Below are 20,656 nucleotides of genomic sequence, written 5' to 3'. Positions count from 1 at the left end.
AAATTAATTGTTACAAAATTTACATATACAGTATACATTAAAAATTTTAATGTTATATATAACAATATTAATTATTTTATAACATAATTGATTTATTAATTCAATCGATTAGAATTTCGTGTTAATAACATGAAAATCACAAAATTCATACTTAAATTTGCCAAAAATTATATTGGAAAACAGAAAACACATAGGGTGCAGAAGCAATTTGCCTAGTGCAACATGTGGGTATGGTGGATTAAATTTTCAATTTTATTTCTTCTAAACAACTTTACAATATTATTTTTATTTTATTTCTCATCTTTTCTCTTAAAACAAACAATATAACATATCGTTTTATTTTTAATCTAATTCTTCTTTTTCAAATTATCTTTCTTTGATTTTACTTTCATTGATTTTATTTTTCTCTTCAAAATCAAACACACCCAAAAGTAAAGACTCATACAATGTTTTCAAGCTTAAAAAATTGGCTCATACAATGCACAAACCAAACTGAAACCTTGCATGCAGATTTCGTTGTATCATATCACGCCTGTTTTTTCGCAATCACGGCACATATTTGAGGGAGAACATTCATTTTTTACATCAAACTTTTCGTATAGGGAGCAAAATTTAATATTTTAATTAGCTGCATAGACGTAACTCTTTCATTCAATTCTTGTGAGTTTTTCTGTGCATATATGCATGTTGGCCTTATAAATATGCTCTTGAGCGTTTGCAGTAAACTTCCCTAATTCCAAAGAAGCTACTTTGGGCACGGTGACTAGGATTTGTAAGTTATTTCAATTCTTCGGTATAACCGGTTATAGTCATTTATTTGATTTTCCTTAATTTATATTTTTCTTATTATTATTATAATGTTATCATGTTAGTAATATGAGGCAATCTAAGTCCTATTTAAAGTGTATAATGAGACTCTACACGTTTGATTGCTTGGGCGTTTAATTAACATTTGGCTCCATTCATGATTATCAATTAGCATTCAAATATATTTATTATATGGTGTGATGTAGTTGATAAATAATTATGTTTTTTTTTTTATAAATATGATTAAGAATTTGATTGTCTGATTCATATGTATAGAAGAACATATATAAGTTCGGAAATATTATATATGAGTATCTTAGATAAGTCTAGAATACCTTGGGCAGCGAAATAATTAGTATTCTGATCTCTATCCACATAATAGTACAATATTGAATCGGTTTGGCTTTGTTCAATTCGTTATTCAATATCATCAAACTGATGCTATTAAGCCCCAACAAGTATCGAAAGGTTATTCAAATAACAAAAGAATGAGCGTTTATCAATAAATCATATTTGAAAACATGAAGCAATGTTAGGATTGGGATAAAGTTTGATAACATATTAGAATTATAATTGAAAACAAACTGCTAATTCAACTCCTAAAATTAGTTGAATAGGTTAATTGCCTAAGTCGTGACAAATAACATTTTTTTGACATTATATTCTACTTATGTAAAATCTTAGAATAATATTGTGAGGAAAATTCTAATGAATGTTCTTAGAGAAATAAAAATTATATTCAATAAAAATAGCACATTTATTATAATAAAATATAACATCAATTTTATTTTTTAATAATTAAAAATATTAAATGATTTTTTGTAACTATTAAATAAAATATTTTGAATGTTCTCCAATAAAGTATTTATTATAGTAATTTTGATATTTAGGCTAGCTATAACCTATAGCTTAGCCACTGAACCTGCACGAAAAAGAAAGAAAAAAGACATACAAACAAACACCCTATATATATAAATAGTTTAAGTTGATCACAAGGATTTGAGACACTTATTAGTGCAACCTTATCAGACTCCTAATTTATTTAGGATTTACATCCAGTAAAGGCAATCAAGAATTCGGTGTCAAAGTTATAATGTCATTTTTCTTCATGTATGGTTGTCCTACTGTGACTACAAGTGTTATCTAGCATAGTGGGCTTTATAATGTCATTTAGGGCTTTTTAATGCTTTATATTGAACTAAAATGCAAGTCCATACACAAAAGAGGCGGTGTTGTAATAATAATAATAATTAATTATTGAAATAAATTCCACTGAAAGGTAAACACCTTAGCCAATAGGTTTATGTGTCCTCAGACAAAGGCAAAAAAAAACTTCGTCGGTTAATAACATAATTTATCTAGTCGTATTCGTTAACGGGTGAAAAATTAAACTTTCAGAGTGCATGCAAATGAATCGGGTAGTTTGATGGGGATCACATTATCTTGTAATAACATGTACAGCTGGAACCTGTTCTCTTAAAAAATGACCTTTCTTTTTCCCTATAAATATCTATGATAGAGAGCTTCAAAGCTTCAAGCCCATAATTATCTCTGTCTTATAAAACCTTTATTTTGCTTGTGATTCAAGAAAGCAGGTAATCAACTATGGCCATCACTAGAAGCACAGTGGTCTTGGCTATTCTCTGCTTCATCCTTATACGAGCTGAGGTAATTAAAGTGGTTCATTCATGATTTGTTTGTCAATATTTATCTAGTTCACAATGAGTTTTTCCTGTATTATTGGCCATTATATTATTCCCCATCCTTTTCATTTTTCTTATAAGAAAACATAATTTTGAGAAAAAATGAGGCAAATTAACCCCAATATAAGATGTACAAAGTTCGACAAATACTAATGTTTTGTTACAATAGCCTAATAAACAACACCCTATTCATGAGATAGAAATAAAAAAAGGCCCCTCATGTATCAAAGATAGATCACATGTTATAACAATCAAATGGCATTCCCGCTACACTTGATACATGCAAAAACCAAAAAACTCTAGAATCCTTGATAAATTGAAACATGTAGCCTGTGAAGCCTTCGAGACAAGCTCCGGTAAAATGCAAAGCAAAGAATGACACACCAAGTGATGAGTACGAGGATAGACGATATATCCAGCAATCGATAATTCCAAAAAAGAAACGTACCGTTGCTATGTATTAATAAGTTATAAATGATGGTACTGCGTGTCAACCCTTGCAAAATACAAATTTGCAAACCTTTGTTGTTTTGTCATCAACCCTTCCAAATAACTTTCTTGTATATTTACCTATGTTTAAAATTCATTACATGCAGCAGAAAAATTTTCATGTATACGGTTGTTATTTATGAAAAAGCCGTTAATTCAATGTTGTCTTATTTATTTTCTTTTTAATAATCTCCTACCTTTCTTCATCTTGCCGCGCTAGATAGAACTTTTGAACCTTTCGAGTACAATAGTCAGATTGCTGATAAAAGGAAAGCTTGCTAATTTTCTCTTTTCCATTGTTCGTAATTATGGAAAATTTTCAGTTTGGGATCTATGGTGGAGATCCACATATGGTTGCTGCCAATAAGATAGGTAAGGTAAGATTGAGAGTAATGTTTCACGGAATATTTTGAACACGGCCAAATTAGTTAAAAAAAATTAAATGAAAGCTGAAAATAAAATAATTAATATATTAAATTATAAGTATTTGATAAAATTAGTTATCGAACTAACTGAAAAATATAAAATAAAAATATAATAAAAATATGATTTATTTTAAAAAGATAATAATTTTTTTTATAAATATAATAAGAATAAAAAATATAAAAAATTAAAAAATAAAAATCATTTTAAATATTCAAATAGCATTTTAACGAAATCATCCTTATAGTGGCAATGTTTCTTTTGATCACTTATTGAACTACAGTTTTTCTTCGCAGTTGTCCTATGGTGACTACAATAGTGTTACCTATGGTGACAAATTAGAATTCAATGTCAAAGTTATGATGTCATTTTTCTTCGCAGTTGTCCTATGGTGACTACAAGTGTTACCTAGCATTGTGGGCGTTATATATTTAAGGGTTTTTATTGCTTTATTGATGAACTAAAATGCATGGAAGAAAGGTCGGTGTTGTAATAATTAATTATTAAAATAAATTCCACTAAACGTAAATACCTTATCCAATAGGTTTTTGTGTCCTCGGACAAAGGCAAACAAATATTTCAGGTAAATTAATACTAACATAATTTGTTGGGGATCACGTTTTCTTGCCACAGCTGTAACCTGTTCTCTGAACAATGACCTTTCTATTACCATATAAATAGTAGCGATGAGAGCTTCAAGGCTTCAGACCCACAATTATCTCTATCACTGTCTCTTCGTCTTAAAACCTTTGTTTTTCTTTGCCACTCAAGAAAGTAGGTAATTAACTATGGCCATCTCAAAAAGCACAGTGGTCGTAAAGTGATTCATTCATATTCTATATATGTTTTTTCATTGTTATGTTAATTCCTATATATGTTTTGTGATATCTATTTATCCCGTTCATGATGAGTTTTTCTTGGATTAATTTCCTCCATGCAACTTTTTCATTAATTTTTCTTATAACACAAAAATATTATTGAGAAATTATAAAGGAGGCAAAACCAGTATACTCTGTTTTGTTGGCACAACTTCTTATCAGCAAAACATCTTCATATTGAAAACCTTTGTCGTTTTGTCATCAACCCTTCCAAATATCTTTCTTGTGTTGGATACCTTATAAAAACTATTCCCGCTTGTAGTAGTTTTTTCCTCCGGCTAAATGTACAGGCAACGCTCCCTCCAGAATTTTTATGAAACACACACTATATATGATTAGAAATTTATGATATGAAATATAATAAGCACCTATACATGTAATTTCTTATAGTCTGGTACGTAACAGAACGTGACAACAGACAAATCTCAGCAGCCATTACTTTAAATGCAGTGATCAACCCTCCCATGACACGTTTCCAAAATCAACAACATTTTTCATAAGTCATGAAATCTTGAATTGTAATGATCAAAATCATTCAGGGAACAAATTTTTCATATGCCACATGAAATCTTGAATTATAATCTTGGTATGATTTTAATTTCCTGAAACGTTCTCCATGTATACTACTATTATTCATGCGAAAAAAAGCTATTAATTCAGTTTTGTCTTATTTATTTACTTTTTACACTCCTATCTTTCTCGACCTTGCCTAGCTAGACAGAACTTTTGAACCTTTCTACTATAGTATATAAAGATTGCTAATATATTCTCTTTTCCATTTTTCTTAATAATGGAACAAATTTCAGTTGGGGATCTATGGTGAAGATTTGCACATGGATGCTGCCAAGAACATAGGTAAGATTGAGAGTAATATTTTACATATTTTGAGCACTGTAATGTAGTTTAATTAGTTATTGATGATAACTAATTAAATTAATCCTACACTCAAGTACTAAAAAACAAATATTAATTTCTATGTAGCAGCAAAGTCATAGGTGATTCATCTTATTTATTAGATGGCCGGGCATAAATATAATGGAAGAGAATGAACGATAAACTATACTGTAAAAAAATATATTATGCAAATAAACTTTCCTATATGTTATATATAGATTGTAATGTTCTTTAATTTTCACTAATTGAACAACAATTTCATTCTCTTTCACAATCTTGCCAACTTGGGTGAATAATTATGCTTATGTATGAATTTAATTATATGGTGCAGACTGCGGTGGGAAGTGCAATTACAGGTGCAGCAAGACTAGCAGACACAAAATGTGCATAAGGGCATGCAATAGTTGCTGCAAGACGTGCAGCTGCGTGCCACCAGGCACTTCTGGGAACCGAGATATGTGCCCTTGCTATGCTAGCCTCACCACACATGGAGGAAAGCTCAAGTGCCCATGATGAGTCGATCACACATGCTTATAATAATTATGAAGCTGATCAGAGTCTAAGATTAGATACCTAATAGTATTTATCTCACCATATGCGTGCAGTCAAATTAATAAATGCAATATTATTTTGTCTCAACGTAACTACGTGGTAATATGGTCTGATCGAGGAATGAAGCACCGAGGGAAGAACATACATAGCACCAAACGAGCTGCTTAATTGGCTAGCAAAGTGGGAAAATGGATGATGACTAAGATCTGATATTGTTGCGGATAAATATATATATATACATACATATATATATATATATATATATGATATTGTTTTTATGCTGCAATTTATTTAGTACGTACAAGTATGATGTATGATGTTAATTTGAGGCTAAATAATAATGCTAGTCAATGTTAGTACTAGTTTGCTTCTTTTTGCATAAAAAAATTTCCGCCATATATATATATATATATATATATATATATATATATATATATATCAAATTGTACTTAATTAATATTTGATTATATATAGAGAAGGGCATTAACTTATACCATCGTGTTGCTAACATGCTAAAAAATTCATATAAAAAACCAGTTCAAATTTCAACCTAGCTAGTTTTATTTTGAATCTAGGATTTTGTCCTCATTAATCCTTGCAACATCTATTCCTTAAACATTTACAATGCTGTTCCTTGCCTTTCTTTCAAAATAGTTCAAAGAGTTTCGATAATAATGGTTGAATTGATATCACCAAGAAATTTCAATGTATTAACTTTAATTAGTTAGAACGTTCTGATTAGATTGGTATTCAAGTATGTATAACTATATATATGAGCTAGAAATGGCGAGTTTTAGGAGTAGAGACTATCAATATAATTTCATAACATGTTAATGCTTTTGAATATCATAATAACTAAAAACTAAAAAATTAAACAGTAAGAAAAAATAAAAAATGAGTAAAAAACTTATTAGATATTCATGCCAATGGTATCTAATAAGTTATAATTATACTTATTATTAGATTTAGAAATACATTTTTTAATACACTCTAAAAATATTGATGATGATACACTTTATTGAAAATAATAAAATTTTACTAATCCTGACCCTCCTCTAATTATATATTTAATTAGAAAGTTGTTCAAAAGATGGCCAAGGTTTCAAAGTTGTCTCTTTTGATAAGAAGTAATAAAGCAATCATTTGAATAATAAGAAGTAATAAAACAATTTTCTGAATAATAAGAATGATCTTTTGATTTCCTAAAAAAAGATGATGATCTTGATGAACCAAACTATATATTACAGGAATTGTTCAAAAATCTTTGACGTAAGATTGTAAAGAGTCTTCTAAAAAAAGATTATAAAGAGTAAGCTTGATTAATTAATCTTTGAATGTATTATTAAGATTTAATTTGCGTGTACCAATAAATTATAAATCATTTTAATTATTTATTGTTATATATTAACAACAATAAGAAGAAGATTATATTTGATGGTTGGCGATTTTAATTAATAAAATATTTTTTTACACTTATCACTTGAATAAAGTGTAGAACTATTATTAATAAAATATTTTAAATCATATAAAGATTAATACCTATATTTCATATAAATAATTAAATCAAAACATAATAATTTAAATATTGGTTTGTTTAAAATATTTATATCTCTTTTATTATAAAAAATGTTAAATTACTTATTTGATCCTTATAATTTCATTTATTTTTTTAATTTTTATAATTTACATTTTAATTATCATTTAGTCTATGTAATTTACAAGTATTCTTTTTCCTATAATATACATAAAACTACATAGACTAAAAAAATTGAAAATCACTAAAAAAAATTAATTTTAAAAATAAAGAAACTAAGAAAGAGTTAAAAGGTAAACTATAAAAATTAAAAAGATAATCTTCAAATTATAGAAACAAAAAAAATAAAAAACATGAAACTATAAATAACAAATCAATAATTTAACTTATAAAAAATAAATAATTTTTAATCATAAAAAATAAAAAATAACTATATCATACAAATATTAAATATAAAAAAAGTGCATTGTATCGTTTTTTTACAGCAGTGCATTGTATCAATTAATCATTGAAATATTTTATTAAAAAAAATAATCATTTAAAATAAGGAAATCATATTTTACCCGTAACAAATATTTTTTAATACATTCAAACTTTTATTTTCTTACTATCATGAGAGTAAGAAAATTCGATCGAATTGATTTTGATTCGTTGTTCCTCTCTTCTCCTGAATCATATGCAGTGCAGATTTTGGTGTGAATTGGCGAATCCCCAAAATGGGTGACAGCAGAAAGAAGCACCGTCGTGTGCAAGACTCGCCGTCTTCCTCATCCTCTTCGTGCTCGGACTCCGACGACTCTTCGCGGCGGCGGCGGCGGCGGAGGCGGCGCGAGAAGGAGCGGCTCAGAAAGAGCGAGGAAAAGGAGGAGCGAAGGAGGAAGAAGAGAGACAGAGAGAGGAAAAAGAAGAAAAAGAGGCTCCACGATTCCGATGACTCCTGCTCTTCGGAGGAGGAAGACGAACAACCTAGTGTTCAGCCTGAAACTGTCATAACTGAAATGATGAAAGAGTTTCCAAATGTCGGCAACGATTTGAAGCAGGTTTCACTTTAATTGCTACTCTCACAATATGTCAATTCCATTGTTAGTGTTTTTCCGGTGACCACACTAGAGTTGTGTTTGAATTTGAAATGGGTTATTATTGCATGTTCTTAGGTCAATGAATATATATATATATATATATATATATATATATATATATATATATATATATATATATATATATATATGCATGCTTGATTCATTTGATTCTTATTAGTCTTGTTGCTATTGTGTTTGAGTTTAGCTCTTGCAAATGATTGATGATGGGCAAGCTGTTGACATAAAGGGTATATCAGAAAAGTCTTTAGCGAAGCATTTGAAAAAGCTGTTCCTTTCGTTAAACCTTATGGAGAATGGAGATAGGGTTTTCTTACTGCATTCTAAAGCTCGCCCTACTTTGGATGTTGTTTTCCCTCTCATTCAATCCTATATGAATATGAATCCCATGAATGAGCAAGCTGATACTTCCGCACCAGTGCCTGAATCAAGTTCAGTTCCAATAGATACTGGAAATAAACAGATGGTGGATGACCATGCAACAGCAGCTCCAGAGGATCATTCTGTTGGTCCTAGAAGAAGGTGATGAGTGATAACTCTTTTTGTCATTTTGTTGATGTTTATTTTTTATTTTTCGAAATTATCGCTTACTTTATTGTGCAGGATGATTGGCCCTGCAATGCCATCAGTTGAATTACTTGCTGCTGCTGCAAAATTAACAGAGGCACAGACTGAGCTCAGGTACCACCCCATTTAAGTTCTTGTTGATTATGTTTCCTGGCTCAATTGAGTCAATTCACATCTGATGACAATGATGACATTTTGATGCCACTGTCTTTAGAGATGCCGAATTGGACGATGATACTGAACTATTTGTAGGACCTCCACCACCAGCTCTAGTTTCTGAAGCAGAATCAGCTAATGAAGCAGAGCGTTTTGAAGAGGTATTTAATTCCAGTCGTTGTTAATCAGGATTATTTGTTGTTTCTTAAGCTATTAAAATAAAATAATCAGATTTGGTGATTGATGTATGGTATTCTACTTGTAAAATAAGATTTTATTTGGGGAACATGAGAAAGAACTTCAATTTTGTGGCATATGCTTTCTACTGTTTCCTTTGATTATTAGCCTCCTTAAGCTAAACTGAACAATCAGTCTTCTGAATTTGAAGAATCATTAACTGCTGCATTTGGGTTAATCTTTAATTGTCAGTTTTGTTATGGGATAAGATAGTTTGATTTCCTCTGGTCATGGAGTCTCTTGGGGAGCTCCAGTTGTTCATCTTTGGTGGAATTTTTTTGGGTGGTGGTGGTAGTTTGGCTCTTTGAAGATGGGAATCTTTATATTTTTTTATTTAATCCTTTTATTTTACAATTTGTCATTTGTGTTTTTGTAATTTCTATCTTTTCTTTTTGTAAATAGTTTCTTATCAGGGGGAAAAACTGTTCAATTCTCAGATTACATGTTAATTTATTACAGAAACAGATTTTGGATATTTATTTGTATTGAATGTGGAGGCACAAGTCATCAACTGTTTATTTCTCAGGTAACCAGGATCATGGAAGTTGAGGCAGACAGCCCATATGATGTTCTAGGAGTTAACCATAATATGTCCAGTGACAATATAAAGAAAAAGTATGTTCTTTATTTGCTTCTTTAAGTAATAATAGTTTCTGGTTAATTTTGTTTTTGAATTAATTATTTTAAAAACTGATTCAACTGTGTTGCCCCCACAGCAGAATTAGCTAAAGAAGCATCGCCTGAATGAATATTCAGTATTTTGCTGCCAACTGCTCCAAAGAAGTTATTAAGTTCTTTTGGAAATTTTTCGTGATCCAAAAACATTGTATTATCATGTTACGAACAAAATGTAGACTACAACAGCCTGTTCTGAACTCAAAACATAATTTATCATGGTAAATAATATATTAAAGATGTGATGAGAAAGAACTGATTTTTTTTAACTTTTGAGGATGTACTCAAGGCATTCTATATCTATACTGGGAACTGAAAAGGAAAAGCTACTAAAATATTAAGTTTTGTATTCTATACAATAACAGAAAAGAAATCCAAACCTTATCCCATTATAATGACTACATATAATCAAGATTATTTGGTTGGCTAATGTTATCTTGACTAATTCCCCTTAGGTACTGGAAGATGTCACTATTGGTTCATCCAGATAAATGCTCTCATCCACAAGCTCACCAGGCTTTTATTAAGTTAAATAAAGCTTTCAAAGAGTTACAAGATCCAGAAAAGGTGAGCCTGCTAGAAGGATGGTTTATTACTGAAGTTATAGGTGCTTTTGTGGGACATGCTTGCAGCTCTTTCTTTTTGTGACATACATTTTGTATTTTAAACTGATACAGAAAAATAGAGTACAAAGTCCTCTCTTACAGAGTAGGATGTGAATCCGGCGGGGGGGGGGGGGGGGGGGGGGCTAAGAAATAGGAAATTGCATATATCTTGTCAATATTTACAAATATCTATATTTATCCTTTCCAATTCCTATTATTTAGGACTTACAATTTGAATTCTTTTTTAATTCTTAAAATATGTTTATCCATCAAATGCTTTGATACTGGGGAGCTTATAAAATGAGTGTAGAAGAGAACTGACGAATTTTCAAATAATAAATTTCTGACATTCTTGATGCAATCCAAATTTATGGGCTAATTATGATTTGAAAAGAATTCAGTGAAGTTGGACAGCCTTAGGTATTTATCTATTTGACATTTTGGGTTTATTTTATTTAAAATTGATTTGGTTTGAGTTCAGAGCCTTATCTGTGATTTGAGTGAATTTATTTCCTCTGTTGGGATACAGCATTAGGAAAAGCATTTGTTTATTTTCATCTAAAACTGATAAGGGTGAACTCTTTTCACTTTAAGGACCCTAGATGTCAAAAATCATCAAGTGTTTTAAAAATTCATGTGCAAAGCAGAACTGTGATGTCAAAAATCATCAAGGTGTTAGGCAATTTCTTGCACTTGACCCACATTATTACTTACATTCATGTTTTATGTTGCTAGTGAATAAGCAATATTGGTGGCAGATTATGTGGGTTTGGATTAACTTATTTTGGGAGGAAATGATTTCTTTTGGCAGCTTTTTGAGAGAGTTTTTGAAAAAAAGAGTGATTGTTTCCCCCTAAAAGAAGCTATAGAACAAACATGCACACAAGTGAGAGGAATAAGTGCTTTCACTTGAAACTTGGCAACTATATAAATCTGGACACTGGGTTTATTAATTTATTTCTCATATATTTCCTTTTACCTTTGGTTTTTCCCTATAGAATTTCTTCAATTAAAAATGTTTTGTTTTGGCATGTATTTTTTTTTTCAAAAGATTTTTTGGTCTCAAGTTTGTCATATGATAAATTAGATACTTCTCCAATATATTTGAATTTTTTTTTATCAACAAGATGTTGTGTGCTTTTTGTAGAGGAAAGCAATGGATGAGAAAATCAAATTCAAGCAAGAACAAGAGCAATTTCAGGTACCTTGAACTTATTTGTCTGACTGTAATAGTAGTGATTGAAAATCTTAATATCTTCACATGACTGCAGGCTGAACTTAAAACCATGCGTGAGGCTGCACTGTGGAGAAGATCTCAAGGTGAGTTCCATATTGTAGAGCGTTCTTGTCAAGTTAGTTCAGGTCACTTTTCTGCATAACATGTTTAATATAACGAGTGATATGAACTTAACTTTAATAAGGGAAATAATTGGAAAGAGGATGGAAAAACTGAAAGGGTTATGTTGTGTTAAAGATACTTGTAGCACCAGTCCTGCAAGTAAAACATGAAAAGAAGGTTGTTGGAGTGGGTGTGGAGGAAATTAAGAGCAAAATGCAAATCTGTTCATTCAATTGGGGCTTATTGGTGGGCATTACATTTCCTGACATTCATAAAGCATATTACGATTTTTATGTAAACAAAAAAATGTATTAATATTTTGGTATTTAAAGGTTGTAATATATGAACTAAAGGCGAAAATTTTGATGGTTGTTTCAAGTAATACCTCATGTCCTAGTTTTACTTTACATAATGATTAGACTCATTTTGAAAGCCTTTTTTTTTATTATTGTTTTCTTCTTAATTCTAATGATCCACCCTTTTGCTGGGAAAAAGGTACTTTACTGTCATATGTCAATAAACCAACACAAAGTGTTAGTGCCAGATAATATGGTGATCGTCTTCTTAACTTGTGGTATTTGGAATGACTTTAGTGGGATTTACTTTTGCTTCTTGCTGGTATTGAATAGTTGTCTTGTGACATTTGAGGTTGGAAAATTGGTCTGACATGAACAAACATGCTGCTCTTGGTTTCATTTGGGCATTTTCTCCTCTTGGAAAATTTTCAGTTTTAATTTTCTTTCTTGAAAGGAGAGAACGTACAGTTGGGTGCTATACTGCTATTACTTGTGAACTTTGTTATCTTATTGCTAGGAAATCTGTGGCAGGTATTTCCATGGAGGGTGATGAAGAGCTTCTGGCACAGACAGAGGTTAAAGTGGAACCAAAAAGGGATGAGTGGATGACAACACTACCTCCAGAAAGGAAAGTAAGTCCTGTCGATCATTTGATTCTATGCACTTGTGCAAACTACACCAAGTGCAGTAGGACATAGTTGAGAAACTTTAGCTTTATATATATGGTCTTGGATATATTTTGGTTGATTTTGTAATTTGTAGTTACCACTTACCAGTTAGAAGTTGTAAACTGGCTTTGGTTATGTTATATTGGGGCTTAGTGTTTATATATGTTTACTTTTCTTTATGGGTTGAGGTTTTTGGTAGTGGGATGTTTCTAAATCCTTGAAATGAATTTCTAAGCATTTTAAGGAACTGCGAAGCCCTTTTCTTTGGGTTATGTGATGCAGTTTCATCTTAAGTTGTAATGCCTAAACAATTTGGTCTGATGCTTAGGATCTCATATCTCCTTGGTCTTTAGATAATTTGTTCAAGCAAGTCTGGATACCTTTTTATGGGCATACATCTGAAGTAATTCTAGAAAGTAGAAACCACTAATCCATCCTTCTTTTTAAAATATTGAAACTACAAAACCACATTTTGTGAATGCTGCTTAGAATTCTAAAAGAATTTTGATTGGATTTTTTTATTAACTTTCCTTTCCTCTCGAATGAACCCTAATTTCTTGCATCCTATGTAGGCCTCAAGTCCTTAACATAGTCTCCTTGTTCAATTTCTGAGTGCTTTACTTTCCTACCCGAGGATAATTATCACAGCTCAACCATATCTAACATGTCTTGTAATTCTAAATCTACATTGGGACATATCATATCTACATGGGGAGCCTTATGTTTTCTTTAATAACTGTTATATGCTTGATTTTCTGGTTGCTGTTAATAGATTTATTCAAACTCTGAATAGGAGGGAATTTTTGACCTGCAGAAAGTGTCCTATTGTTCAGACCCACACTGACTTTTTTTTTAAGTTTAGTATAATTCTCATTATTAAAATCTGTTTTAATATTCTCTTAATTAGATTTGATTCTAATTTACAAAAATTGCTTGAGACTAAGTTATTTAATAAAGAAAGAATTCAGTTTTTCTGCTAAATAATACCCACTTATTTAATGTATTTGTGTTTCAGCCAGGTGGTATGACTATGCACTCGACCAAGTTTAGCCGGGGTCCAAAGGAAGGTAGAGGTGATACTAGTGTTTGGACAGACACCCCTTCGGACAGGGCCCAAAAAGCTAAGATGAAGTATGTATCCTCTTTCATTCTAGAATGCTTTGGTTGGCCAATTTCTCTTTCTTACAACCTGTATAGTCCACTCCTTGAAATCAGGAGCTTTATAGCCAAAATGATATTTACATGGCAGTTATTTGGAAGCATACAATGAAGCTACTGCACTAGCTTCAAATGAAGAGGATAAGAAAAGGGATAGTGCGGATGCAGAATTGGTGGACAAATACAATAAAGCAAAACGGTCAAAAACATTGGTGCAGAAGTATCAAGAAGAGGCTGCTAGCAAATCCAAGAAAAAGTCCAAGGAAGTGAAGCAACAGCCAGAGAAGGAAGACTGGGTGGGTCAACATCCATGGAAGCCATGGGACCGTGAAAAGGATCTGACAGCTGGAAGGAAAACTGTTAATTTTGATTCAGAAAGCATGACTAAGAACTTATCTTCAAGGTTTTCTTCTGGAAACTTTCAGAGGAACTTCCTTTGATTTGATTTAGTTCGTGTTTCATATGCTAAGAGCCCTTTTGCCTGGACAACATCTGTTCGATGAGCTTCTTTGGGAAATTGAATTTTTCTTTTTCCTGATGGTTAGTTTCTGTCATTCCTCACGTGTATTATGTTGATTTTCTTTTCTTGATTAACTATATCATAGGCTAACTGATTCTCTTTTCTACGCATGGATGCAGTAGCCAGTAGGTGCTGAATACAAACATGTGCTTCAAATGCTACGAAGAATTATAATTATGCAATTGCATGACTGACAAATATTTTCTGAAGAAGTTTGTACAATAAATGGCCTAATTCTTATTTCCATAACGTATAAAGATGTATATCTAATTATCTACCACCAAACATGTTTATCTGAAGTATTTATGTTTGTTGTACATGTGGTTATAACTTGTGAGAAATAGTGGACATAGTGGTTCATACGGTACGGCATCTGAGAATTGCTTTTATATATATATATATAGCACTGTCATCTTCTTGAAAAGGTTCAATTACATTTTTCCCGTTTATTATAGTTGTACGTGAGTTCTTAATTTTATTGTTCAAATTTATTTTTTCTAACCATCCTAATAAACGAGCCTTGGTGCAGCGGTAAAGTTGTTCCTTGGTGACTTGTTGGTCATGGGTTCGAATCCGGAATACAATATCCCTCCCCCATACCTTCGCATAGCCAAGAGCCTCTGGGCAATGGGGTACGAAGTTTTATCCTAATAAAGCTATTTTTCTTCTATCAATTCGGAATAAGAATATTTTATGAACTCAATTTTTGGTACCGGAAGATAGCAAACAAAAGATCCCAAACACCGAGAATAAGTTGAATTTTTATTTCTTATGTAAAAACTTGTGCTTCAATGGTAAGCTTTGTGCAAGAGGGTTTAAAACAGACTATTCTATTCAATTAGAAGAGATTTAAACAAGACTTCGAAAATTTTAAATATAAAAAAACTACCGAAGAATTTAATATCAAAAGTGAATTGATGAATTATTTTTTAGCAAAATATTATCAACAATCACATTCATTAATCATTATAGAAAGGCCAAATGGGGAAAACAAATTGGATGATTTTTTTTTTTTAAAAAAAAGATTATACGGTGGGTTAGTAATTTAAGTTTTAAGGACTCGGTAAATGCCTTGGGAGAGGGGATTCCAAAAATATTAAGTGATACTCATAAATTATTTCTTCACAAAATTCTTGCATTGGGTTTCATCCTTATGAGACATGGTTCCAAAATTTATCCAGTGGACCAATTTTCTTTAGCTTAAAATTTAGTTATAAGTGTGTGCAAGAACCATCTCATGATATTAAATTTCCATAATAAAAATTGTTGTAATTTGTAATTAAACTAGAGGGGCGTTTTATATTATGTTAGTAATTAGTTTGAAACAAGGCCTTAAATTAAAGAGGTCTAATTTTGAAAGTATGACTTATCAAAGTTATAAATACCATTTAAATTATGATTTTTAAATGAATTGGCTGGATCGGCTCAACCTGTTGAATCAATAATCGACTCAGAGGATCCTCAAAATTAATGTACCAAAGAATCAATCCAACACTATTGGAACTGGCCAAGAACTAATAAATTCAGTAAAAATTAACATTTCATTGATGGAACTGATTCAACAAAATATTAATTTTTTATGTTTTCTTAATTGAAAATTTTTCTATCTCAATTGACAAGTGGTCGTTCAAACTCTTCATATATGAGAAATATAGTGAACAATTCCAATTTTTTGATAGATATTAGATATCATTATAAATATAAATATATAATAGTTAGAGTAACATTGTTTAATTTACTGTCCCACCATTAAACGAATGGGAGAAGTCATAAAAAAAAACTCTAAATAATTTAGTTATGATATTTTTAATTGAAGTTTAACTTTTAATATGGTTCAGAATGATGTTGTTTGATGCTTCTATGAGGCGTGCAATATGCATAGACTTCATTGTTGTGGGTTTGACGACCAACTTTCTTGTACAATTTTTGTAGTTTAGAAATATGCAACTTCATCCTTCTTGGAGCTGTGTAGACAGAAAGAGAGATAAATAGAAAGAAAAAAAATGTAACCAGTGATAAGATAAAGAAAGAGAAAAAAAGTAAGAAAACTATTAAAAGATCGATTGAAAGAGAGTTTGAAATAAGTATACAATGTAGTATCTGTGCATTTCACATGTTTATTTATAGATATAAAAAATGTTAAGAAAATATTTTTTATCACTTCATAATTTATTATAAACAATTTGTTATATATTGCATTTTTGAGATATTATTTTATTTATTAAAACTAAATACATTGATAGTCAATTTTTCGTGAGATCGTCATTATAAAAGAGAATATATCACACTTATTATATTTATAATTTTTTTTCTCTCTCAATAGATATATAATACATTTTTTCATATTTGTCGATCTTCTAATTCCCTGCACAGAGGTGCCACGTGTTTTAAAACATAATATATAAATAATTATTAAGCATGTTAATGGTCAATTTTTTTCATAAGGTTGTTATTATAAAAAATATTATTTTATCAAGTATTTTCGTATAAATTATATATTTTATATTTATTAACATTTAAAAGAGATAAAAAATAACATAATTAACCTAACTCTATAATCATTAAATATGTAAGTAGGGACGGATCCATGGGACACAAGCAAGGGCTTTGGGCCCTCCCACTCTCTATGTATATAGTCATTAATTATGTTTGCAGGGACGGATCATGGGTGCAAGGGCCTTACTCCATCCCTTTCTTTATGTATATATATGAGAGAAAAAAATTAAAATAAAAAACCAATAAAGAAAACATATAAGAAAAATAAGTTTTTCGGTTATTATTTGCTTAATTTAGTTCTAATAGTGAATTATATCTCTAATTTTACACATAAAATTAATAATAAATATTTTTGTTAAACTTATTATTTTATTAAGTTATTATTTATTAGGAGTGAGATATTTTAAATAATTTTATATAAAAAAATTGCTACACTCATGGATTCGTCCCTGGAGATATAAGTCTAGTCTTGTGACATATCATCATAATAATGTTGTGAGTGCTTCTATACTTATATAATTTTACTCAATAAAAATGAAGTATGAAAAAAACAATAATCAAACATTTCTTTGTATTATTATTATTTCTTCTTTAATTTTAATATCATTATATGCTATTCTTATTTATCAATAATTTTTATTATAAGTTTTTATGTTAGTATAATTGCTCTTATAAATATTATTATTATTTTTATGTGCATTAATTGTCATTATTTTAAATTTTATATTTGGTTGAAAAGTTGTACCATATCTAAGATGTTAAACATGCATCCATAATGTCATAGACTTTGAGCTAAAAAAATGTATACATTTAATCTTATTGGTAAAATTCTTAGTTAATTAATCAAGAACAATGCTATCAAATGAGGTGCTATATAGTTATTCATTAAAAATTTAAAATAATTTATTTAAAAATTATGATTTTGTCATTGATGATTTATTAATTTAGCTTAATATCATTAAAAGTGTATTTTATTATGTAAGTTTGTTATTTATATATAACTCAATAGAATTTTATTTTTTTTACAGAAACATACTCATTTCATTTCATTACTTAACAATTGCTCAATACAAAGAATTGTATGATAGAAACTATAAAGACTTGGAAAGAATGATGTCATCCTTGTAAGCTTATGGGCAATTTCATTGACTTTTCTCTTAACGAAACCTATGGAAAAGGTCGGGTTACGGCTAAAAATGCTTCTACAGTCTTGGATAATGTTACCAAACTCAAAATCATCCATGGAGGGTTTGATAATGTTATCCACAATGCTCTTGCAATCCATGTCGAAAATCACATATGTGAGAAGGACCCATGTTTCATCTTCCTTAACATCCATACATGGTGACCTCGACTTCATGTACGTAACCAGCAACAAGAGCCCCAACATGGTTTCTAACACAACACTCCAAGTTGAAGAGGCAGAGCTCAACGGTTTGGAATTGAACTCAGCTTTTGCCAGCCCTGATAAAAATCATTAATTTCTTTTTTATTAATTCAATCCATTAAATGTTTTATAATTAAGGCACATCTTGATAACATATACATAATCTATTCCTTATTAACTATATTATATATTTTATATCTATTAACATCAAAAAGAAAAAATAGAAAATAATTAACCTAATTCTATTCTCATTAAAGATAAGTCTAGTTGTGATTTGACACTGGTATAATCAATGTGAAGTAAGAAAAAAATCATTATTATTATTTATTATTTAATTTTAATATCATTATATGTTACTGTTATTTATCAATAATATCATCATAATCTTTTTTATATTACTTAGATAATTGTTCTTAATTATAAATCATTGCCATTATTTAAAATTTTATATTTGATTTTTTTACTGTATACTTACAAAGTTAAACATACATGCATGATATCATAAGTTGTGAGCTAAAAAATGTATATATTTAATATTATATCTTACCTATTTTTACGTAAAATTAAAAATTACACTTATATATAATACATATGCAAAAAAGAACAACATAAACAAATAAAATAATTTGTAAGAGGTATATTAGATTAGAATTTTAAAAGATTTTTTTTATAAAAAAAAGTCTTGAGGGGTTTAATCAAGACTTTTAAATAATATAAATAAGTCTTGTAATATTTGATTAGGATTATTAGAATTTTTTAAGGAGTATAATGAAATCCATTGATATTTAATTAAGATTTTTTACAATTTTAAAAAAGTCCTCTAGTATTTAAAAATATAAAACTTTTGATAAATTCTTTTTTAGTATGAATCTCGATAGATTTTATGTGATTTTTTAATAAAAAAATATATATCAAATTATAATCCCACAAAAAAAATCTTGAGATTTTCTTGGATTCTTTTTTTCCCCCTCTCATTACTCAATTCCTTGATAATATTAAAATAACTTATCGCTCCCATGTACATGTTGCTTATTCTTTCTCTTGTTTATTTGTAACAACTTTTCATTATTAAAATACAAATAAACATGACAATGGGGTCTGAACCTAATTTTGATGGAGAAAATCTGACAACCAAAGTCAGGTTCGGGGTCAAGGATGAGATTATTAATACCCGACTCAAACCCGTTTCACTAATAATTAATTTACAAAAATATCATATATATAACATATTAAAACATGAAACTATTGGATTAGATTTTATGCTATTGTTGGATTGGATTTTATGTTATCATGTACAATCTAAAAATATATTATGGTTGCTATTTAAAATTGTATTTTTTCATTTTTTAAAAAATTATATTTTTTTATAGAATTTTATAAGCATGTCCAGGACGGGACAGAGCGGGGATGGAAGATAAATCTACACCCTTGTTAGGTTTGGAGGACAAGGGTGGGGGCGGGGTAAGCAAAACTCGACCCGGATCGTTGTCATGCCTACATACAAATGCAATTATTTGTTATGTGTTATGGTTAGTTAGACATTTTGGCTAATGGGAACTCCTTATGGCATATTCAACTTTTCATTGTTAATACAAATACAATCATTTATTATAGAAAAAAAAATTGTTGTAGCGAAAATCTAATTTACTAGCTTCAATTGTCAATTGAATAAGGTTTATTGTTTTCAAAAGTTGAATAAAATAGGATAAAAAAAAAGGATCATGTTGCTTACTTATTTATTTTTTATGGAAGGTTCATTAGATTTTTATGAATAAAAAAAGAATTACAGATTATCAATTATTTTTTATAAACTCTTATAATTTTGAATATTTTTTAAAAATTCATGAAATTATTAAAAATCTTATAAATGCATAAAGTCTTTTCAAATCTTATGAATTCATGTGTTTATATATCTATTAAAATCTAAACTATAAAATCTAAATCATAAAAGTCATTATATTTTCACAAAGTCTTTTAAAAATTCTCAAGATTTTTTATGCTAAAAAAGTCTTTTAAAATCCTAATCCAATATACCCCTAAATCACAATATTAAAACAAACTTAAATTGAAAAATTATAATCATAGTAAGTCATAATACCGAAATTGTATAATTAGAAACAAAAACTTTTTTTTCCTTGTTGATATGAATGTTCTGCGGTTGCCTTGTAAAGGAAG

The 20,656-nt window shown here is 29.5% G+C and overlaps 2 protein-coding genes across 4 annotated transcripts; both read left to right on the top strand.

Moving 5' to 3' along the window:
* The first annotated feature begins 706 nt into the window (after nucleotides 1-706).
* Nucleotides 707-6,117, top strand: LOC114401661 (gibberellin-regulated protein 2-like). 3 transcript variants are annotated; one of them, XM_028364237.1, is made up of 4 exons: nucleotides 707-772; nucleotides 2,396-2,475; nucleotides 5,107-5,155; nucleotides 5,526-6,112. In XM_028364237.1, the coding sequence occupies exons 2-4, from the start codon at nucleotides 2,413-2,415 to the stop codon at nucleotides 5,705-5,707; spliced, it is 294 nt and encodes a 97-aa protein (XP_028220038.1). In that variant the 5' UTR covers nucleotides 707-772; nucleotides 2,396-2,412; the 3' UTR covers nucleotides 5,708-6,112. The 3 variants fall into 3 exon arrangements, with proteins under 3 accessions (XP_028220038.1, XP_028220040.1, XP_028220039.1); XM_028364239.1 differs by having other exon boundaries at nucleotides 739-772; nucleotides 2,403-2,475; nucleotides 5,526-6,117; XM_028364238.1 differs by having other exon boundaries at nucleotides 741-772; nucleotides 2,400-2,475; nucleotides 5,526-6,117.
* A 1,765-nt stretch (nucleotides 6,118-7,882) lies between these two features.
* LOC114403889 lies at nucleotides 7,883-15,029 on the top strand. The gene is made up of 12 exons (XM_028367106.1): nucleotides 7,883-8,320; nucleotides 8,565-8,899; nucleotides 8,981-9,058; nucleotides 9,159-9,261; nucleotides 9,864-9,952; nucleotides 10,468-10,579; nucleotides 11,765-11,818; nucleotides 11,889-11,937; nucleotides 12,784-12,884; nucleotides 13,936-14,051; nucleotides 14,170-14,618; nucleotides 14,718-15,029. The coding sequence occupies exons 1-11, from the start codon at nucleotides 7,997-7,999 to the stop codon at nucleotides 14,516-14,518; spliced, it is 1,710 nt and encodes a 569-aa protein (XP_028222907.1). The 5' UTR covers nucleotides 7,883-7,996; the 3' UTR covers nucleotides 14,519-14,618; nucleotides 14,718-15,029.
* Nucleotides 15,030-20,656: the final 5,627 nt, after the last annotated feature.

Source organism: Glycine soja, chromosome 20 (genome assembly GCF_004193775.1).
Source record: "Glycine soja cultivar W05 chromosome 20, ASM419377v2, whole genome shotgun sequence".
Classification (NCBI taxonomy): Eukaryota; Viridiplantae; Streptophyta; class Magnoliopsida; order Fabales; family Fabaceae; genus Glycine; species Glycine soja.
Note: the sequence above shows the minus strand (reverse complement) of the source record. Positions and strands in the feature narration are given on the sequence as shown.